Below are 22,681 nucleotides of genomic sequence, written 5' to 3' on the forward strand. Positions count from 1 at the left end.
TGAAAGGATACCCTGCCATGAGAGAGGCCCCAGTTGTCTCTGCCCCACAGCAGCACTGAGCCCTGCCCCAGAAACTGGTCAGGGGTGTGAAGAAAGCACACACATGGGTCTTTCCTCCTGCTTGGTTAGTGCCCCACACTACCTTGGATAGCTTGCACCTGAAACTGTTGTCAAAGCAAATCCTTCTTTAAAAATGTTATCAGGGTAAAGAAAAAGTATATAGTTTATTGTAGTGCAGATTTTTTTCCATCCAATCACACTCCTTTCAAGTCCGGTTTTCTTTAAAAATCAAAATAAATACTTTACTTTTAAAGACCTGATCAGTCTAACAAGGACTAAGGCAAGGGTTTTTCCATATATATAAAATCACAGATTATTAGAATACCTTTTGGCTAATGCTTAAGAACATTTCTACTTCACAACAGAGCAGAGGAATGCTAAGCCTTCAGTACTGCAGAAATTTGCAAGACCTGCTAGAAACAACACTCAGTCACCTCCGGTTTGCTGTTCTGGACTTAAGTTGCATTTAATCTGTGTTTCTGCTCTTGTGATTCCATCAGAGGCTGTTCCCTCAGAATGGGAAAGCTCAAAAGATAGGAATTGTAAAAAGGAACAGAACAGGGAACTTTCACAGCACAAAGAAACAGATAATGTGAAGCAGCTTCTGAGACAAATTAGGACCCCTGCTAACAGAAGCAAATTGCTTACTCTCCACCTACTTTCATATATCTTCCAAAAAGGAGCATTACATTATAGTGTTTTTGCAAAGAAATGGAAAAGAGAGTGGTATCTGAATCTGAACAGTCTGTGGCTGACATGTCAAATTGCATTAAATAAAAAGAGAATCCTCCCACTCCATTCTTGCATTAGATTGCCCAAACAAGAATCAATCCCTTTTAGCCAGTTCTCATTTATTGCTATAAAGCAAAGTACCCACATTCTTAGGGCCAGATCAGCATTTTTCCACCTCATGCTGAAGCAAGCATTCTGCAAAGGAGTGAGTAACAGCACCCTAGTGAGAGTCCCAGTCCCACATCCCTGAGTCTTTAGCAGACACCCTTAGGAAGCTGGGGCTTCTCTTCAGCAACAGCAGCTCGGTAAGGCATCCTCTCCGTTCTATTCTTTCCAGCCAGCCTGGAAATTGCAAGGGTGATAATCATAAATATTTGCCTTTTCTTGCATCTCCAATCCAAAGTTCATTTCAATGCAGAGCTTTCAGGAGCCTAATTATGTCTGACTTAAAATCACACCATGACTTTAGCTAACTCTTTAACTAGCCAGCTGCTGCTCTTTTCTTCAGCATTGTCTCCACAGTCCAGAGAGCTTCTCCAAAGAGCTTGTTAACACATACAGCACAGGGATTTCAGTGAAAAGATACAGTCTATGAAAACAGGGAAGCTGACTGCATTTTAAAGTCTGTCATGTTGCCCACCAGCCTGGACTATGCTAATCACATCTCTCAATGAGCTCTAAGAGCTGTCATTGCCAGACTGCACTTAATCACCGTTCTTGCAGTAGCAGTGATCAGTTAATCTTTTTCCCTTTAATATCAGCCATTACATCATTCTCCAGCATGGAAATACAAAGTGGGAAGGTCGAAAGTTCTTAATTAGAAGGATTTTTATTGCTGTGATGGTTCCGTTCTAGCCTCAACAAGAGAGATCTGCAGTACAGGCAGCAAAAGCTGGAAGGCATCTTGGATATATGAAGCACTGTTTGAAGCCTATGAAAATAATTAAAAAAAGAAAAAAACATGCATGAATAATTATACTACCAGTCAGCTTTACTAACCATATATTCATTTCAAACAGCACTGATTAACATACGTAAGAAACAGAAACCTATTGCTTGTTGGGTCTTTAAGGCTTCATTCTAGAAATCAATTCAATATTAATTTTTTGAGGGGCTTTATGCCACTCAGCAAAAAAGCACCTGCCTTAAAAGCTGCCATACAAGATCAGGTGCAATCCAAACGTACGATACTACTTTGTATAATAGATGAGAAGCATTTATTTCAAAGCAAAGTAAATGTTATGCTGTGGCAGGAAGGAAGGACACACCAACAGAAACACCCGTTTCCTGCCACACCTCAGGAGTTTACAAGCACTGAGAACCAACTGAACAGCTGGGACTCTCGCACGCTAATTTATGAGATTGTCTGAGGTTTGACTTCAGGCATTTAAATTCCCACTAAAATGCTAGAAAACAGGCTGATGAACGTCTAGTATGTGTCTTCTGACCCAACATAACTGTCAGCTGAGACCATATAAGGCTCACTCTTCACTAACATTCATGTCTTGTGAAGATTTATGAGCATTTATTAACATTTCTAAGTTATTAGCAAGGTAAGTAGAATCTTAGATCATGAGCTAGAGAACTTTGCATGCTAATGATACAGAAGTGGAAAAAACAGTGCATTTATTTTCTAAGTATTAGCTTAAAGTTTTAACTTCAGCATAACTGACCTCCAAAAACACTCCAGTGATCAAGGGATTAAGCACATCTGCTTTCTCTTTGACCTGCAGAGATCAGACATATATTATCCTGATTGAAAATTTGATCAAATTTCTTCAAGCAAGATAAAGCCAAACCCTCAGTAAGGTTAAAAACACCACTGCTCCCTTGGAAGCCAAGTCCCAAGCTGCAGAGGAATCGCCCTGCAGTGTGCAGATAACAAAGTAACCCACATAGGCACAATGCAAGACCTACACGAAGACACACATTACATCTCCACATGAACTGTGGACTGCTGGAAGATTTAGAGATAAGGATATTATCTTCAATGACACCTGAGTGCTTTGTAGTATCTACAACCTTATTTTCTTCTGCCTCATTAGTACTGTCAGCACCAACCCCCATCACCGTTCCGTGCCAGGCTGAATACCTCAGGAGGCAGTCAAAAGCTCAGGCTATGTTCAGCTGCCACAGCCTGGAAAACACGGGTCTAGGAGATCAGTTCACAGGGCAAAAAACTGCACGCATAAATGAGCGAGCACAAGAAGCACTTTATGGCAAAGATCCCAAGGTTGCAATCAACTAATTACATCTCATCCCAAAGAACTATGATGCAAGACTTACCCCTGCAACTGTTAAGCATGTAGTGAACTCTTTAGAGAAAGCTGACAGTTCTTTACACAGCACAATCGTCAGTCTGTGCAAGAAAAGTGGAAAAGCTATGTAGTAAACACAATCTATGAAGAATAACTTTCTTTTAGCATTCCTGTAAAACACAAATACCTTGTTTCCACGTCTATAAAGCTAAATTAAACCAAAATTGATATACAGCATCTGTATCTTCATGAACTGTTTAGAAGTTCTATGAAAAAACTGAGGAATGGAAAGGTGAAAAAAAAATGGTCAACTAAAGCTGAAGATCTGAAACCGCATTCAGAAGATAGACCCAGCCATTCAAAAAGGAACTGTACTAACTTGCTTTATCACTGACAAGTACCATTTTCTGAATGAGGAAGTATTGCGTATTTCATATACTTGCCAAGTACATTCTGATATAACAAAAAATCCTCTCCTGTTATGCATTACTGGTAAGATCAGTCTATTAATTACTGCAGTAATTTTACAATAACCATGTACCTAGTACACTAAATGACCAGCAAAGAGGTAATCAAAAATCATTTTTATATAACTGTTTTGTCATATTTTAAATGGCTATCTACTAACTAGCACAAGCTTGGAGCAAATATTCTCCTTGGCTATATAAGTTTTCAAGTAGGGTTTCTTCTTTCTTGTCAAGGAACGTCTTTGAACTAGATAAAGCCAGCTGAATTATGCTGGGAGATAGCCACCCGTAGCAACGGTGAACACCTATGCAGAATTCAAGAGCCCCGCATCCCTCAGAATTGCCAAGAATCATCAGACAGTTTCATCGGTAAGCAAGTTATTGCATGCCACATGTTTACGAAGATATGAACTTACTGTGAAAGCGACTTGGCTCTGTCTGTAGCAGTCACCTCTTCTTTCTGACCATGAAGGAACAAAGCTGCAGTTTTGTGAAACATTTCAATGGAGTATGCTGTCAGTTCTGCCAGGCTTCTAATGGCAAACGCATGAATATCCTGCAAGAGTTAAAAAGATCCCCTATACCATACAAACACTAGCAGCTTTTATTATTTAAAACAAGTAAATCACACAATGTTCTATCTGCCATTTTGGACCGCAGAATCTGCACAGAAATAGAAACCTGTAAGCTCCAGTAATCACAACTGTAACTTAACAGCCAGATAAAACACTCTGTGGTCAGATATTGTCCTCCTCCATTGCTCAGTTACCTCTACTGACTTCTTAGCATCATGGTCACCATCTCCAGCTTCTACTTCTTGGTCATCTTCACTCTCTTTTTCTTCTTTTGGAAGACTACTATTGAATTGTGCTATCCATTCATGAGCAGATGTCCTCACCTGTATGAAGATGCGCCATAGTATTCATGGAGCAGAATGAATCCCCCTTCCCCACAACAAAACACAGAGTGCTGGATCTCTAGGGGAAGGAAACAGCTACATGAAGAGAACAAGAACAAATTATCCTAGCGCCTCCAGGACCTGTAGAGAGTTGGCTGCACTCATGCAGTTGAAGGCAGTCATTTCTCTAACACCAGGGCCATGACTAACAGAGGAGTTTTAAAAACACGTCTGCAGAATGCTGCTGCCACTTGGTGGATCTGAAGGGTAGTGAAAGGAAGGAAAGGAAGGATTCTTCCTCCCAGCTTCTGAACGTAGTAAAAACAGTTGCTTTGTACCAAGAGGAGGGCTGCAATTCACGACTGTAGGTTGATTTCACTGTGTTGGCTAATGTCTTACTGCTCAGTTGTCTTTGCCACCAGATATTACTGCCCAGTGACAGGGCAAAGACACACTAGTGCCTACTGCTTCAGAGCCAGAGGCAGTGCAGAGCATGGTTTTGCCTCATAAAGTCAAAGGTAAAGGCCTATTTCTTTCACTACCAGTGTCAAAGGATCTAAAACACTGCTTGTATTCATGTCTTTCATATTTTCATCAGCAAAGCAGGATGGAGAAGCAGTTCCTGAGAGAAATCTCTCCAGCTTTTAGAGAATGGGAAATAACTCACCATGATCAGTTTGTCCGGCTTTGTGGAGATATGCAATTCCGAAAACAGCTCTGTTACTTCCTTTGTGAACTCCTCATCTCCTAAAGAAAAGGCTAATGAATCCCCAGAAAGTACAGATACAGGGGAAGAAAGCAGGACTTCAACGCACAGCTAGTTCTGCACAAGTCTACCAACTGTTTCCTATATTTCTCCTTGAATCATTGATTCAGGAAAGGACGCATCACATCTGGTCATTTTAATACAACTTGTAAGTTAAGTTCTGAAAAGGCAGAGACATCAATGCCAAAAGACTACCTTTTGCTTTCTCAATCCTGGTTCTTTACCTAAGGTAATTCCTTTATTTTTTTTATTTATTTATTTATTTATTTTTTTTACAGGCAAGCAGTCCACAATCCATCAAATAAACACAGCATTTTACAATGCACTAACTTGTGCATCACCTTGGAGAGTATGAAATATTGCTTAAAGCCCACGGTTCTCCTATTATACATGGCAGGGCAGATGTTAACAGTGGGAGGGATGCTGTGAGAAATATAAAAGATGCATTAAATGTTAAATGCTAGCAAGCGCAGGTGTGAGCCCTCCCTGATGAGCCATCAAAGTAAAAGCAATGCAAGACATTTACATTTAAATCTGTGTAATCCTCAAGAATCAGATGGCTCCTCTGTATGGAGACACCTCTAAGTCTTTTGGTCTTTGCTGCTAATTCTCATTTAAAAAAAAAAAAAAAAATCTCTCCCACAGGTTAGACAACTCTATTCAAAGTCCTTCCTTTATGAACAGGGAAACCCAGCATCTCTTTGCATTTGCATCTTGGCTTAAGGTCAGTTGTAGGAAATGCCCAGGAATCAAGCAGATCTAATCCTGCTCTGGCAAGAAATCAAACGATTTCTGCAACAGAATTAATGCATAGAAGCTTTCCAAAGATGAAGAGCATTGCTACCTGTCATGCTCCTGGCCACAGGCAGCTTTAGGATTAAGCATCCAGCTAAAGAATAACTTAACTGTGGCATCATGCCCAATGCTAGTGCTCTCAGGACTGGCTGGTTCTGCTCTGAGAATTTCATTTAGAACCAGCTTCTCCTCCCAGAACCCAAGGCTCTTACCCTTCTTTTCTTCCTCTTCTTCTTCAAAGAATTCAGCTAAAGAAAACGCTTCTTTGAGTTGCTCCGTTTCCTCCTTCAGCGTGTCCAACTCTTTGCCAGAGAGGGCACTTAGAACCAATTTCACCTAATTAGGGGCAGCACAGCCAAAGAGAGAATCGTAAGTCCAGTAAAGAAAAGAAACAGGATGGAAGATGCAGCACTCATTTACATTGTGTGTAAAAACATTACAGAGCAACATTAGGAAAATACCAGGGAAAAGACCTATTAGGTACCAATGGATTCTTATGGAGTTATCCAAATAATTTCCTTTATAAAAAACTGAATGACTTCTGAAATGATATGTTGAACCAGCCCCTCCCTGCTCCAAGACAGAAGACGATCTCAGCTTTGCCTGCAGTACTCTCTTAAAGACCACAGAGCAAACAAGCTGATGTGAGGAAAGAGTAACTTGTGATAAGCTGTTGAAGAAGTGCAGGAAGTGAGGCTAGTTAGGTAAAGAGGATCATTCTAGGAGCTGAGGATAGGACAGAATGCTCCCAAGGTAAACACTAGGTCATAATGCAGGGGTCAAAGTGACGTTGTGCAATTAATCATTTTGTAGCAAGTTCCAAGTTCTGACCACTTGATTTTGCATGTGTGTACAGACATTTCCGATCTTTTTTCTCGCCCAGCTGAACTCAAAAATAGAAGGAAAATTGCTCAAGGCCATTACCTTTGATTCACTCTCTCTGGAAAGCATCTCTAAGGCCTCCAGATGCGAAAGACCCTGAAACTCGTCAAACAGTAATCCATAATGGGCTTTCTTCTCCGTAGCCATGGTAACCTCAGTAGCTGTCTGCTGCTCTTCTTTCTCCTTTGCCTCTCGTAAGACCTGAAAAAGAAAACCAAAGGACTCAGATCAGCACCAGAACATATGGAATAGGGAAGAGAAGACTTATGGTTTAACAATAAGAAATGGCTGCTTAATGACAGGACCGCAAAAGAAGGAAGAACAAACAAGAATCAACAAGGAGTTGATATGAAACAGCCATACCTGAGATAACGTAGAGTTTCTGTTCATTAGGCCCTTTGTTTTTTTGAATCCAGGGTCTCCCTCAGCTATCACATCCATTGTCTTTTTTCCGATGAATTCCAAGGCATCTAGACCTCCACTAATCACACTTTTCCCCTAGGAAGCAGATTTGGATACAGTCAGTGCTGCAGAGTCACAGAAGACTAAACAGCTTATATTGGGGGCTTTATACAGTCTGCATCATGCTAGGCACTCACATACAAGCCGAACTGGTCCTTATCACTCTAGAATTCAACACTAATCACCAAAATCAGAGCAGAGAGGCATGGAAAGAGCCACAATACACTATCATCCAACAGTTTAATATAGCACTCAGACAGCTGCAGCAATCTGATGGGAAACATTTTTATTTTGTGAAGGAGCTGGTTCTCAGCACATTTAAGTATTTAGTTTTTAATTGCTCCAATCAGAAAACGCTAGACCTATGGGCTGTGTTGGTTGCTAAATTCTTGTTCAAGCCCTAAAAGCAGAAGCAAGCTTTCCATCTGCAGCTCTTTCAGATTCATGGGCAAATTGACAAGACAGTAGATCACAAAAGCGCAGTTTCTAAGGGTAATGGGTTCTTTGAAGTGTATTTCTCATGGTCACAGGAGCAAGCCGATTTCCAAGCAATTGAGGCCAGTTTCACAGACGTTTTTGAACCCGAGAATGGATTTCATCTCTAGACAGTTCTGTGAAAATCAGTGAAAGTATTCCATGAATTAGTCTGACCCTCCATTTGGCCACATACTCTAAAGGAAGAGAGCATGATAACAGAGTATAGAGGTGACATGCATGGCAATGCACACACCACACAGTCCAATGTTGGGCATCTTTGTTATGCATCGGCATTTAATATAAAACTAACAAAATTCAAAACAACTGACACATCAAGTGCCAGTTAGAAGCATGGCATGAGATAAAGACTGTCTGAACGCTGAGATAGTCTCTCACCATTTACGCCACAAAAGCCAAAATTAAAAGTTTCCTGATAAGATACTTCAGACAATGCTCTCAAGCACATTTTTTCTGCCTTCCCAACTCACTCACTGTGCTTTGGACAGCAGTAGAGATGGTTGATAAAACACCAAGAGCCCCAGCAATAGGAAAGGGACTGCCATCAGCAATTGCATCTGTGCTGTTATCATCAGGATTCTCACTTCCTGCAATAGAAGGTAGAAAATTAACTTCCTCACTCCCCCAAAAAGATCCTGTCACCTGCTGAGTGGAGAAAATTAACAAATGCAAACTGTCAGTCAGGATCAGGCCTAGAATTGCTATTATTCTCCCACCTACTTTTCAGAACTAACACCAGTAAGCAATAATGTGTTGTTTTAGCACTTAGTTATCTACGACAATATGAAAGATACGGAGTCACGTTATGATATTTTGGGGCTGATTATATTATAAGATATGTTTCAGTGTTATTCTTATGCAATAAAAACTGACCTCTTGTAGCATCTCTGGTCTCCGAAGAAATTTCACTAGGACTGGGGATCCCAAGGGTTGTTTCTGCTTTTTCTATGACATTTGAAATACCTTGACCTAGAGAAGATAGCAGTGTTACTTTAACCATGAGATACGTTTTATTCCTCATTAGAGCAGAAACAGGATCAGGGTTGTATATTGTTTCTCTACTGTTCTGGCTTCCTCCTGTTCAAAACAGTTTAACCTGCACTAACACCTACTACTCTCCGTCTTGCTTGCTTGCCAGTTTAATGAACTCAGGTTTCATCTCAGGTTTGCAAAAATTTCATCTCAAGTGGCAAAGCTTTAAAACGTCAACTGAAAATTATGCAAACGCCTCAAAAACTTGAAAGTAGTTTTGTTTGTGCACTTCTCTTTAATGTTATTGTACCTTTTGGTACAGGTTTTCCCTTCACTTGAACAGTTCTCTTGGCATTTTCCAATACTTGCTTCTATAACAGAAAACCCATTCTCTAGAAACAAGCTCAAAAGCGTTAGCTTGTAACGTGACATATGGTTACAACATTTATCAAATACCAGAAAGAGACTTACCTACAGTAGCTACAGTGGCAGATGCAGTTGACAGAAGAGATTTCCCCCAGCTTCCCCAGTACCCCCATCCTGTCTGAGCTGCGGAAGGAGAATCTGAGGCCTTTAATGAAGAAAAGCAGAAGACAGTGATGCAGATATGATGGTGTCAAGAGGAACACAATCAGCTTGTGATGCATAACTTTTGTGACACTTTTTCTTTTCAAATAAACAGCGATGTCAGTTTTCAGAAAAGGAGTAAGGCTTACAGTCAGAATTTTTCGGAGCATAAAGCCGTGAAACATGAAGTCATGTCATTCAGACCTAGCACAGAAACATACCTTGAGGGTGTCAGCAGTGGACTTTTCTGTGGCAGCAGACTGACATGGGGGTTTGGGTTCAGGTCTTTTCCGAGTCATAGGCACAGGCTCTTGCTCTTTCTCTTTGCTGCTCTCAGCATGGCCAAGTTCTTCTGATTTTTGTTCATTTTCATAAGAAGCTTCCTCTTCCAGATTTTCACCGTTGTCTTTTTCAGACATGACTATGACAATCACAGAAAGCACAGAAGATAAAACAATCACTCCCATGTACACACTGACATTAGTTTTAAATAATTAAACACGATTCAGATCCCTTCTTGTTGCCACACATACCTGCATGAACAGATTATATTTTTAAGCGAGCCTGCACACCGCGTTACGTCTGGCTGCACGAAATGTCACACCTGGAAGTTTAAAGTCCCACGGGAACACGTGGCTTTACCTCACCACCACACGAAAAAGACGGGCTGTTAACTCTGAAAAACAAATGGAGAGGTACAAAAGGTCCTCAGATGATTAAATCCGTGACCTGCTTCTCCAAAAAAAATAAAATGCAGGGGGGGAACCAAATCGTGTGGGGCGGCTGCTCTGGAGGGTGCTGGATCCCGAAGGGGAGAGCAATGAAAGTGAGTGGTGGGGAGGCTGAGGGTCGTTTGGTTCAGTATTTAGGGCTGAGATTCTTCAGGGTGTTTGAGCCACCCAGGACACGAGATGAACCCCAGAGGAGCCCCAGGTGCCTGAGGAGCCCCAAGAGCCCCAGCAGCCCCCCGACCCCACTCCCAGGGCCCTCCCGGGGCCGGCCCGAGGCCGGTCCCGAGCTACCGGCCACCCAGCGCCCCCCGTGCTCCCACCCCACAGCCGCGGCCCCTCAGAGCACCCCGGGACTCCCTAAACCCCCCCCCCCCGCCCCATCCCTCACCCCGGGGCCGGGCGGACCGCACCATCGAGACGAGGCGCAGAGCGGCCCCGGCCGGCTCAACCCGGAAGCGGAGCGGGGCCCGGAAGGGCGAGCGGGGGGAAACGCGTCCGGGCGGCGGCGGCGGGGCCGGAGCTGGCGGTGTCGGTGTGCGGGTGCCGGTACCGGAGGTACGCGGGGCTGCGGCCGGGACCGCCCCCCCCCGAGCTCCTCACGGCGGCAGCGGCGCGGCCTTCCCTGCCTGTCGGAGCCGGGCGGGGAGAGGCGCGGCGGCGGCTGCTCGGTGGTTTATTTGGGGGGGGGGGGGGAGGGGGGAATATTCTGGCGTGACGTCACGCCCTGTGACGTCAGAGCCCGGTGACGTCACGCCCCCGTGACGTCACGCCCCCGAGGCCATCGGGCTGTTACACGTCGTGGCTCTGTCCCTGCGCCCGGGGCCGGGGCCGCTCGGTTTTCCTGCCCCCGCGGTGGGAATTTGGCAGTTTTTAGCACTTTTTAGCACTTTTTAGCGCATTTTATCCAATTTTTAGGACTTTTTATCCGGTTTTTCGCGGGTTTTAGCAGTTACGGGGGTGCGGGTTGTTGCTGGCCACAGCGCGAGCCCTGGGTCCTCCTGGGCCCCTTCCCCCAGGCTCGCACCTCCCGCTGGTGTTGGGGCTGGTTTGGGGGGGGTTGGGGGTTTTGCAGCTCTTTGGGCTGGTTTGGGGGTTTTCGGTGTTTCTCCAGAGCCGCTGCAGGCCACGGGCGAGCTCTCCCTGCGGGCATGCCCGTGCTGGCAGCGGTGGCTCTCCCCAGCATCACGCCCGTATCACCCCCAACGTCACCCAAACTCACATTTTGGGGTTACTGACCGTGCTGTGAGCCCTGACCATAAAGCCAAAGAACCTCTCGGGCCCCACTTTTGCAGCACTTTATAAATATGTGCGGTTTTAAGTGTTCTTAGTACTCCCACTGACCTCAGTGGGACTAGTTAGAGTTCTTGAAGTTAAACACGCGTATTTTCAGGCTAAGAGCCAGCGATGACTCCCGCAAGCATACGCATCGTGGATTTTCATCTTTGCGCTGCTACGCGTTGTTACAACTCGGTTTCACAAAGGTTGAATGCGTTGAGCTCAACCTGGGGTCTGGCTGTAAGCTCGCCAGTTTCTGTCCTGCACCTTTCGTCTTGCTTGGCTCCAGCGCCTTCCTGAAGAATCGAACCGTTGGCACCGCTCGCGCTTTATCCTTTCTGGATCCTTTATCAGCTCCAGCAGCTGTTTTGCATAAGTGTGGTGGTCGAAGAATGTGGGTTTTGCAAATCGTTTTCCCCAGCGTTCAGCAATAAGACGGCGTTGTCTGCTTAACAGGAATGGGTTTTCCAAAAGTGAAACGTGGCAAACAATTTCTAATAAATCAGGCCTTTTTAAAGAGTTTAACAGTAAAATTCAATGACCCTTCACCAATGTTTTATGCATTATGCAAGCTCAGCGCAGATATAGCAGAGAGCCTATGCAATTACCAAAGATAATTATCTTATTCTTATGAGGGAAAATGTTGCTCAGTATTTCTTGTGTTAAATAATTGACTGAGGTTTCTAATGTCGTTTTAGAAGGAAAGTCGCAGACACTTGGAAATCTAATAATTTAAATTTAATAATTTAAAGTGATAAAAATGACACAAGCAAAGTAGAGAAGGTGCTGGAATTATTTTCTAATAAATCTGAAGCACTGTTAATTGGGAGATTATTGTTTTGGAAGGTTGGAAGTTATTCCATGTGTTCGATTCAGTAATGAAGACCAGGGTTTATCTTCACTTCAGAGCTGCGGTCAGTCGGAGCGGCATCGAATCTTGTGAAGTCAGGTCAGGTGGCAGCGGTCCGCAGCGCTCAAAGTCCTCACCATACGTTAAAGAAAGCTGCACGAGGTTACCCAAATGAGCAAGTCTGTTGTCAGCAGCCTTCGGAGGGCCCTGAAACCCTCTGAAAACATTACACGTCCAAAAAAAGAAAGGTTGAAACCGCTCCTTCGGACAAACAAATAGCTGTTGTGCAGCAGCAACCTTCGTGTTGCTTTTTCAGACTTTGTGCAGTCGATGTGGCTGCGATGCCGTTCTCCAGAGGCAGCAGAAGTCAGTAACACGTTTCCCCAAAGTGTCACTGGTGGAAAGGTCGAAAACAGGAACAAAAGAAGCCTTGGTAGTTGTTTTGTTTGGTCGGTGTTTTTTTTTACAGTGGTGTAGCTGCGTTCTCAGTGCTCATCCCATCTTAAGTGAACAGGCAAGAGGCATGATCAAAAATAGTGGGGCCAAAAAAAAATGAAAAGAAAAGATTGCTGTTCACAGAGAAACAAGTAGAGTGCAGGTTTTCCAGTTTCCCTTGCAGGATTCAGTGGGTGAGTCAGTCAGTCAAGCTTGAAGGAGAGCTGGACGCAGCTGTCTTCTTGCCTTCTTTGTTGAGCTGGTTTTGGCAACAGCTGCAACAGAAATGGGTCAGATACATGTTTCTCATCAGATGTCAAATCCAGAGTCTGGTTTGACCTTCGACAAGTTATCTTGAACTGAAAAAACTCCTGGTCTGGGCAGTGTGTTAGCAGCAAACGTTCCCATTCCTGAATCCGCTTAATTGCTCTCTACTGGACAGACAGTACAAATCAGCTGTACTTATTTATAGTAAATTATTTTTCATAAGCGATACAAATTATTTCTGCTTTAGGCAGTGTTAGCTAGTGATTCTGGAAGGACACAGGGAGTGTCTGCATTATTTATTAAGAAAATGTATTCCTTTGTATTGTGATATTTATGAAATTCAATTCTATTAGCATTTGTTATTGGTAGAAAATAATGGTACATCTGAAGTCACCCAGACAGTGGGGTGAAGTCAGATATTCTTTAGGATAACATTTTAACTTGTGGCTTCTATACTTTGTTAATGTTTCTGTTAGGGCTCTGGAGCAGTTTAGATGGACTCATAACTTCAGGGAATGCACATTGGATTAGAAATTTTCTTGAATCAGGCTTCCAGGAAAATTGATAACAGATTTTCTCTTAACAGCATCATCTCATTTCATTACAAGTTGGCTTTATTCTGGCTTTTAAAAAAGAAAAATCCTTGTGTGCAAAGAGCCTCAAGTTAAAGTCTGTATCCCAACGTCTTCAAATATCTCGTGCACATGTAAATTTGAAGTGTGAATTCTGTCCCTAGACAAAACAATTTTTCAATCTGTTTTGAAATATGGGGCACAATTTGGTGTAGTGGAGATAATAAGCAAGATATGACAGCTGAGATGTAGCAGCAAAAAGCAGAAGATTTTCAACAGCAGTTTGCTGTAAAACAGCAACAACAACAGCAACAAAGAATACAGAAGCAAGGGAGTTTGCAAAAAATAAAATAAAAAGGAAGTATGTTTAGACAATCCTGTCCTGATATTCAGAAAGGGACTTCCTCTCTTTGTAGACAACTGCCAAGAGAATTTTCTCAACGCAAGAAACGATTAGCATATTAAATAGTATTTAGACATTTAACACTGATCGTGCCTTAAAATCGAGTAAGTAGATGTATAAATGCTAAAAATGAGATGCGTGAGTGCTTTATTTCTAGATGCTAAATGGAAAACCAGTATTGAAAAACCAGGGCTTAAAAGGACTTTGATGTCCGTGCGGAAGGAGGCAGAAATTATATCCTCTTTCTTGCTTTTCTGTATCTATTAAGAAAGCACTTTTTTCCCATTAACAAGTGCAGAATCCGCTTTCTGACCATAAAGATAGTTATGCATTTTGAGTAGTCAGTACAAATTGTCCTTTTTTAAAACCTTCTTTCTCTTAATGATTATTGTTCCTGAGATTATTTATTTGCATGGGAAGATGAACATCTAGAGGACCGAAGGTTGTGTTAATGCCTTCTTACCCTCGCTTCATTGCTGTGGTCTGAGCAAAGCTCTGATTTGGAACCTCTCGGCTGACAGTTTATATTATGCTAATCGAAATATGTTTACTGGAAATGAAATTTAAATACGCTGTAAGCTTGCTGTCATTAATAAACTTAATTCTTTTTTTTTTTCAGTTGGATTTCCACTTTCCTCTCCTAATATTGATGGTCTTGAAAGTGCATTTGGATCCAAGACATTTTCTATCACCGAACAAATCAAGAGCCTCCTCTCCTATCTCAGAGCAGTACAGACAGTTTAATATCTTATGACCTCACTTCTCCAAATTAAATGAAAAAAGATTTTCCTCTAGCTTTCCATGAAGCCCAGCTGCTGCCTGTTAATTTTGACTTTTAGTGTTGATCTTTCGATTGGATTTACACTGGAAAATGTAGCTTCTAATGGAACATCTGCCTTTGGGTCTTTCAATACATCACTTCAACCGGTGCCTCAAGCTTTACTAAGTTCCCCAGCACACCATGATATCATAGCCAAAGAGGGGACCAGTATTTTAATTGAATGTAAACTGAACATCAGCCAATATGAATATATCCTTTGGTATAACTCCAGAGGACACCTGCTTGAACAGAAAGATGAAGGTGAGCTTTTCAGCTATTTTAAGCCCTTGGGCATTCTGCTTTTATATGATATATGAAAACCTCTGAGATTTTATTGTTGTTTTCTTTTCCTATCCTCCCATTTTTACAGTTTGGAAACAGGGAGAGAACAAGCCCAAAAAAAGGGCTCTTTGCCCTTCTGCATGTGGTGTAGCAGGGATTATACCTGGGTTCGTGTGTCCTAGCCTGTCCATCCTGCTATGGTGCCCTACAGAATCATTTTGTTCAAGAGGCATCCAGTACGCAGTGCAAAAGAACTGTCTGCATCCTACCAGATACTAACTGATGTTTTTATTTATTATTGCTCTGGTTTATATTTTAACTTCCCAAATGCATGAATTAAACACGCTTCTCCACAACTGTGACCTTTTTGAGCTGGCAAACAGTGCTTTAATTTTGTTAGAGGATTTTATAAAGCATGGGATAACTTAACTGCATTTACTTTCTGGTTTATGCACCACTGAGACTGCGGAAACCAACACAGTTTGTAATGGCCAAGGAAGAAATACATGATATTTAACCCTTTCATACAGAGGAAGAACATATTTTTGAAGCGTTGGCTTTTATAGCTCTGTCCCTCCTGTTTTTCAGTTAAAAAAAATAATGTCTTTTAGAGATGCATGTGGTATCCTCTATTAGTATTAATGAAGGTCATCAAGCTAATTGATAGGATCTTCTCAGAGGCCATGCTTTTAGTATTCAGTAACCTCTTTGCAGTTAGAATGCTATCTGGAAATTAGTTCAAAGTAGACTAATTAGAAAAATGAGTTATGAAAACAGTTTTTCTTCCAAGTTATAAACCCGTAGGAAATGCTGTATAAAGCTAGCTTCTTTTATTGATTTCCTTTTACACGAGTTTTGTATATCAGCACTGCGTGCTCAGCAGAAAGCTGCATCTCAAGAAAATCCTGTGTTCTTTTGCCAGCTGAGCCATTTACAGATTCTGATCATTTTCTTGGGTCACTTGACCTTTGACTGAGAATATACAGAAAATTACGCTTTATGGCAGACAGTCTTTCAACGCACTGTATTTCAGTGGGTGACAAGTTCTGCTTAAGAATTAGGTTCCTCGCCAGAAAGAACTAGAAATGCAAAAGCGCTCAAGAAAGTGCAGATGAGAGAAAACAGAAGAACCAGAGTAGCAAGTGCACAGAATAATTTACCATTAAGCAGTACGATTGGTACCTGAGTTAGGGCTTTCCGTGTCACAAGCATGAAAAGGAAATTTCCATTCTTGGCATATTTTGTGGAATGCTAGGAGTGGGCTGCTTGCTTCAAAGCTCTGGCTCCTGTTTATGGAGCAAGCAGCACGTGTCTAGCTCGCCTAGTCATTTTTGTTTCATTAGCTCAGCTTATTTCTTTTGAATCTCCAGGTGGACGGTGGAAGATTGCTGATAATTCCCTTAACATCACAAAGGTCAGCTTTGCTGATCGAGGGCGATACACGTGTGCAGCCGTTAATCGTAACGACACCTCGTACTACACAGTCACCCTGAGAGTTATCTTCACCTCGGGAGACATGAGTATCTACTACATGATTGTGTGCCTCGTTGCCTTTGCTATCACCCTCATTTTAAACATAACCCGTCTGTGCATGATGAGCAGCCACCTCCGCAAAACAGAGAAGGCTATTAATGAGTTCTTCAGGACGGAAGGGGCTGAGAAGCTTCAGAAGGCTTTCGAGATAGCCAAGCGTATCCCTATCATTACATCTGCCAAAACGCTAGAGTTGGCCAAAGTCACTCAGTTTAAGACCATGGAGTTCGCTCGGTACATTGAAGAGCTTGCCAGAAGCATTCCCCTTCCACCACTGATCCTTAACTGCAGGGCGTTCATGGAAGAGATCTTTGAGGCTGTGCGAGTTGATGACCCTGATGAAGTCGGCGAGGAGGAAAAGCAAACCCAGGCGTGTGGTACCCAAGCTGCGATATACCCCATCAACCCAGAGATCAAGCGCAGCGATTCGCCAGCCGGGGATTCAGACGATGGATCCATGAATGAGCAAGGTCAAGAGATAGCCGTTCAGGTGTCCATCCACCCGCAGTCGGAAGTGCAGAGCATCGACACTGTTTCTCATGACAGCTGCCAGTTTGCTCCTTCTGAGGAAGGCACCTGCTGAGAGCAGCGACACACTTGTGAAAGAAGTGTGAGTGACTCTAGGACACTGTGAGAAAGGGATCTGCAAACAAGCTGCCTCATCCCATGTGTGCAAGAGTTGTTTTTTTCCAAATTTCAAGGTGCCAGAACTACTACTGAAATCTGTATTTTCCACCAGTGTTCCTCTGTGTTGATCTAACAGTTTCAAGTCTGTTAGAGAAGGCCGTTTGAAATATCTGTGGCTTTTATTTTTGAAGCAAGCTTACTAAACTTAAAATATTTACAAGACAGGAATTCTTTGTCCTTGTCTCCTTGGTAGTTTCCGACACTTCTGATCTGTATTAGAAGTGGTCAAGCTGAGCAAAACAACTTGCAATAAGATCTTTTCCTTTGTGAACTCTTACTTCCTTCACAAAGCGAAACCAGAATCCCTTTTAGCCAATGTTACTGTCCTGATGAGTTGTGTGCTCTTTTTGAATTGCCTTTTGGTGCGTGTAGCCCGTCAGAACCACGGTGAGCTTGAACAAATCTGTTTTGTGTGGTGTGCTTCTATGTTGCTATCACAATGTACTGTACTTAGAAAAAGAATGGTACCAGGATCGGCTGGTGCATGAAACGCATTGGTATAGTTTCAAAGCAGCTTAGAGAACAACCAGGGGATCTCAGTTTTCCATGCGTCTGCAGAAAACTTGTGTGTACTCCGGTGTGTGGAAAGCGAGTTGTTACAAAGCTTGTCACTTAACCTTGGTGCTGACTGCCAAAGCGCCTTACCCTGGTTCTGTCTTGCAGAGCAGTGAGCGGTACTGCTGGCACCGTCTGTCTTCTGCCTCTGCTGATTTCACTCACTATAGAAAATCCAGAGTTTTGCGTTGTTTTTGACATTGTTGTGAGAAAGGAATGACAGTAATCATCTAGTGACATAACTTAAACATGAATTTGTCTACAGATGATATCTCAGGCAGTTCTTTCTGAGCAGAATTATAATAAAAGAGGGGAAAAGCAACGACACTCACTTTGCTCTGGCTCATACTTTCAGAAAGCAGCGGAAGAGAGAGAGCTTAGCAGAGGGGCTGACTGAGCTGCTTGCCCAGCGTTGCTTACAGGACTGGAGTAACTCGGTAGCATGCCCTCTCCTGTCTGCCGAAGGAGTGGCAGAAGGGTGAGGTGCGAGTGCTCACATCCCTGCCTACACAGCACAGATGTACTGCACCGAGGATCTCCTGCACGGCTTCCTCAGCCTTAGAGATCCAGCCTTGTGGAAGTTGAGTGCAGACAAGAATCAAGTTTCTCCTTTCACTCGTTGGTGCTGATTTTTTTCTCCTTAGCATTTATAGGTTGTATCACTTAAATAGCATTTTATATCCTGTTGAGATTTAGTAGATGTAAGGCTTGCAAGCACTCCATAAATTAATTTTGTACAACTACTGGAACCATATTGCCATATAATTTTAACAACTTGGCAACAGGAGCACCATTTAATTTCCCACAACTCTTTTTTCTTTTCCTTATTATTACAGAAATGTCAGTTGAAAAGTGATTCTGGAAGGCTGTTCAGGATTCTTAACAGGAATTGACACTACATGACTAGAGATGGAAAACAAGCAGGCACAGTGGTAATAACAGGATGGGGCCTCCTGTTGTAATGCTTCCTCATAAAAAAGGGTCTAAACAGATTATCATATCATATCATATCAACGGACGGGAAACTGAAGCATCTATTACTATTTTAAAATACCTCCTGGGGAAAGTTCTGCAGCCCACCACCGGTAAATGCAGCCTGGGTGGCTTTGGCGTTTTGGGTAAGAGCTGTGTTTTTCAGGAAGAATTAAAATTGCTAGCCTTGGTTATAGCAGTGCTCTGACCAACCTGGTGCCATTTCCCAGTCTGTAGCAAACATTATCTGCTTCAGGGGAATAAAGCCTGCTGTAGACACTTACAATAGATACTGCCCTCAGCAGTAACTTCTTAGCTTCCATAGCTTGATGGCACTTTATGTCCAGGTGAGAAGTTTGTGTAGTTTTGTGTAACCTGTCTGGTTTCTTCAAAAGTTTTTGGTGATCAGTGTTAAAAGATACTCTTGTGGATAAAGGCGTAGTTCTCTTAGAAGCCCTGCTGAGATGCTGCTGGCTTCACTTCTGTACTACAGCCAGCTCTGCAGGTTTATTGCACGTGCATGAGTGTAGATTTGGCGGTTTGCACCATTTTTGGATGTCCTGTTTGAAAGAGATGGTGGCCGCAAGAGAGGATAACCTGTTTTAATCTCCTTTGTGCCACATGCCTTTGGGATTGTATCCACACCTGCCTTTTTTTCCCTGAAACAGCTCTCCTTGCTTCTGTGAAGCTGTTGCATTACATGTAGCAGTAGCATCTTTGACATTTTCCCGCATACTATATATGCAATGTAGAGGTGCAGCTACAAAATCGAAGCTCCATTTAATTGCTTCTGAAGAAGCAGTTATGCAACTGTGATTGACAGATGTCTCATCAGACGTGGCAGCTTACAGGCAGCAGAATGACACTAGAGGTGTGTCAGATGGGTGTCAGGAGAGCAGTTTCTAGATTAATTCAATCTGTTCTTTGATTTTTATACTTTATTTACATAGCTTCGAGTACTTACTAAGCACAGATACTCATTGTCTTCGTGTGTCCTTGTTGCTGCTGGAGAGGAAGGAATGATCGTACATAAAGGTCCTCAGAAATGCAGCTGCCATGTCAATTGCCAGAATGGTAAAACTAAGAATTGTCCTAAATTATTACAATATTTTGTTCACTGAATTAATTTCATTCCTGGGAATGAGGCTGTTTTGCAAGAATTTCAGCATATCAGTGCTACTTATTAAATGTAGGAACTGATTCTACTCCCACCGAACTCAATTAGAGCAAAGTGGAAGCTCTAGTGTGTTTTACAACCAGTATCGCAGGATCTTTATGCATCTGAAAGCGAGGATGGTGGTGATGTTATACAGTAAACGTAATTTCCAGAGAATGAAACCCGACAGTGGTTTCCAAACAACTTGTGAACTATTCTTGTTACATTAACTAGATGTGTGCACTTAAATTTGCTTGATGTGACTAATTGAAAATTAACATTGAAAGATTCTGTAAACATCAGTGTTTCTCTCTAACCTTTTGTAGCACAAGGAGATTCTACAGTGGTTTCCTTGGTTTAAACTAAATTCTTTGACAATCGCAAGGCTATTTTCTCTCTTCTTTGTAACTTCTTTTTATTTTAAATAACGTAAAATCTACTTGCTACCCAAGAGTACCTAAAAATAACTTTGTAGTGGTTATTTGTATTACATGGATTGTAATGTAACTGTTTAATGTAACCACATAGGATTTCATACTTTCATAAAATGAATTGGTAGATTTGCAAAATAAATTAAAAACAAAAACCTTGTTTTGTTAGGGTTTTATTTTTTATTTTTTATCAGTAAGGGGTGGTGAGCAACAGTCCGTCTGAGGTTAAGTAGCAGCTGTGTTCAACTCTGCAAATGCTGTTAGCAACCCTGATAAAGGTTGCCAGGACATTCAGCCATCTGACAGACAGTTCCTGCTATGATGTCTTTGGGTTTGATGTTTTCCCTGTCTCAAAGTCCCCAGCAGCATCTGTAGTAATTGTTGCCAGCTGCAAAAACAAATAGTTGCAGACCTGAAATGGTCTCAGTAAGGCCCATGCATTCTCAGTTTCACTTTTGCAAGGTAAAAAGTTAATTGTGGAGTGCAGGGACCCTCAGCCACAAACCTTTATTTTCTATTCTTACATTTTTACATGATTGTACAAGTCTATAGTATAATCACCTCTTTTTATTTTAATCCTCAGAAAATTATATATTTGGGGACAGCTCATCTCATAAAAGTCAGCACAATACAAATGTGGAGTTGCCAAAGTCTTCAAGTGACCAAGTCTACTGCTGTTTTCCCAGCAAGCTGCTGAGATGGCATAAAGAAACTTCTTCTTCTGTGCCTAGAGGAGCATGTGGGCTGCTCTCACCTCGTGCTAACAGAGGTGTAGGTTTGACTTTGCCCTTCCTCTTTGCTAGCCAGCAGTAAGTTAAATTACCTGGGGAAGGAAAAACATCAAAGAGCATGAGGGAGCGGGCCCACTCCACCTCATTTTGGTGACTAGACTTCACCTCATTTCAGTGGCCAGACTTGGATTCCTGATTGCTTTGCAATCAATTCAAAGCATTAACTCTGCCCAGGGATATCCCAAGGCTGTAAGTGAGGAGCTGACCTATCACCACTGGTTGCAGCAGGGAGCCCTATTTCCCCTCTGAGTACCTGATGCTGCACGGCTATGAACATCTTCTGTATGGGCTTCTCCTGCAGCTCTGGGTGCCAGCCTGGAGCACAGAGTAAAAATACCCCTAAAAAAGCTTAAATTGCAATTTCTCCCTCCCCACCCAAAATACAGCATCCTGAGAAACCCTCAATAGTGTAGTCAGTGGGGTTGTTTGAGCAAACGAGAGCTGACTTTGCCCACGCTGTTTTTAAAGTCTCTGGTTGCCAGTCTCTGCACAAGGAAGAGAGTAGAATTAAAGCTGAATCTTGGGGATTTTCCTGTGAGAATCAGTTGCTTAAAGGAAGAATTATTGGACCCATGCTCCTCAGGCTGAGTCAGTGTTTAGTCAGCATCTGCTTTCTATCCCTACATTGTGAGATAAGCATCAATGATAAAGGGTCGTTTTCTTAGACTCCTGTAACTGGACTCCTCATGATCCTAACCACAGTGAAAAAGTTCATCTGCATGAGCTTACAGCACTTTTCCATTTGGATAACAACAGATAATTGAAAAGGGAGTTGGGTTAAGGGCAATTGTACTTTAATTTTGGGTTTGTTCCTTAAAAAAGATAACCTTTCTCATGTTGCAGCGCTCTTGTCTTGTGAGTGCAGTCTCCTGCAGGAGACGTGCTTTGGAGACACCACCATATCATTCAACTCAGGCAAGTTACAGCTTTATTGACTTCTGTTCAGCCAGGCCATTTCAAACCAGCTGGGTATCTCTTCTGTTCATTTTTTAATTATACAGCAGCTCGTTCAGATGTCCCCAAATACTGCCAGCTTTTTTGCATGTGGAAGGGAGGTTACACTATCGCTCCCAAAAAAAAGAAAACAAAATATATATATATATTTTTAGATATTCAAATGTCATAAAAAACCTGAAAAGCCAGAAAGTGGAGCTTTCTCACTGATAGGACAGTGCCTGGTCACGCCTGGCTGCCAATGATCATAATAATATCAAGCAATTAGGCCTTTCATTTTCATTAGGCTAATTAATTGTTTGCACAGTGCCCTGAATATGGAATCATTTTCCTTTGGAAGGAATAAAAGGATTAGAATGGCTGCATCCCAAGATGCTCGGAACATACTTTATTTATTTTATGGGAGAAAAATTCTCTTGTGCCCCGAACGCAAGGCATGTAGTCGAGTGTTAACGCCCGTGCCGGGACGTTTACATCAGCGGAGATGCACACAGATTATACATATGTCCATCCATCTGCCTCCACGCTCCATATGCTACCCGGGGCTCCTGCTGCATGTCAATGAGCTCGCAAAGAGGCTGGAGCTGTCGCTGTGTGCGTGCTGCCAGCTTTG

The 22,681-nt window shown here is 42.5% G+C and overlaps 2 protein-coding genes across 3 annotated transcripts; one reads left to right on the forward strand and one right to left on the reverse strand.

The window, feature by feature from the left end:
- Positions 1-500: 500 nt before the first annotated feature.
- On the reverse strand, positions 501-10,622 carry FAM114A2 (family with sequence similarity 114 member A2). Of its 2 annotated transcripts, none has more exons than XM_035559567.2 (15): positions 10,496-10,622; positions 9,888-10,030; positions 9,576-9,775; positions 9,259-9,358; positions 8,689-8,784; positions 8,290-8,402; positions 7,222-7,356; positions 6,901-7,059; positions 6,189-6,312; positions 5,083-5,162; positions 4,287-4,415; positions 3,934-4,073; positions 3,079-3,151; positions 2,466-2,519; positions 501-1,723 (listed from the first exon to the last, which is right to left on the reverse strand). In XM_035559567.2, exons 3-15 carry the CDS (start codon positions 9,771-9,773, stop codon positions 1,622-1,624), a joined length of 1,503 nt encoding a protein of 500 aa, XP_035415460.1. In that variant the 5' UTR covers positions 9,774-9,775; positions 9,888-10,030; positions 10,496-10,622; the 3' UTR covers positions 501-1,621. The 2 variants fall into 2 exon arrangements, with proteins under 2 accessions (XP_035415460.1, XP_035415459.1); XM_035559566.2 differs by having other exon boundaries at positions 10,474-10,617.
- MFAP3 (microfibril associated protein 3) lies at positions 10,522-22,186 on the forward strand. The gene is made up of 3 exons (XM_035559568.2): positions 10,522-10,640; positions 14,507-14,968; positions 16,360-22,186. The coding sequence occupies exons 2-3, from the start codon at positions 14,689-14,691 to the stop codon at positions 17,103-17,105; spliced, it is 1,026 nt and encodes a 341-aa protein (XP_035415461.1). The 5' UTR covers positions 10,522-10,640; positions 14,507-14,688; the 3' UTR covers positions 17,106-22,186.
- Positions 22,187-22,681: the final 495 nt, after the last annotated feature.

This window comes from Cygnus atratus, chromosome 14, assembly GCF_013377495.2.
Source record: "Cygnus atratus isolate AKBS03 ecotype Queensland, Australia chromosome 14, CAtr_DNAZoo_HiC_assembly, whole genome shotgun sequence".
In the NCBI taxonomy this organism is placed as follows: domain Eukaryota; kingdom Metazoa; phylum Chordata; class Aves; order Anseriformes; family Anatidae; genus Cygnus; species Cygnus atratus.

Bases quoted from the DNA above. Each gene is read 5' to 3' on its own strand.
- MFAP3 (XM_035559568.2), top strand. From the start codon at position 14,689: ATGAAGCCCAGCTGCTGCCTGTTAATTTTGACTTTTAGTGTTGATCTT. The intron at 14,969-16,359 runs GTGAGCTTTTCA...TTGAATCTCCAG, and splicing joins GCTTGAACAGAAAGATGAAG to GTGGACGGTGGAAGATTGCT.
- FAM114A2 (XM_035559567.2), bottom strand. From the start codon at position 9,773: ATGTCTGAAAAAGACAACGGTGAAAATCTGGAAGAGGAAGCTTCTTAT. The intron at 9,359-9,575 runs GTATGTTTCTGT...TCTTCATTAAAG, and splicing joins CCACTGCTGACACCCTCAAG to GCCTCAGATTCTCCTTCCGC. The intron at 7,357-8,289 runs GTGAGTGAGTTG...TCTGCTTCCTAG, and splicing joins CTACTGCTGTCCAAAGCACA to GGGAAAAGTGTGATTAGTGG.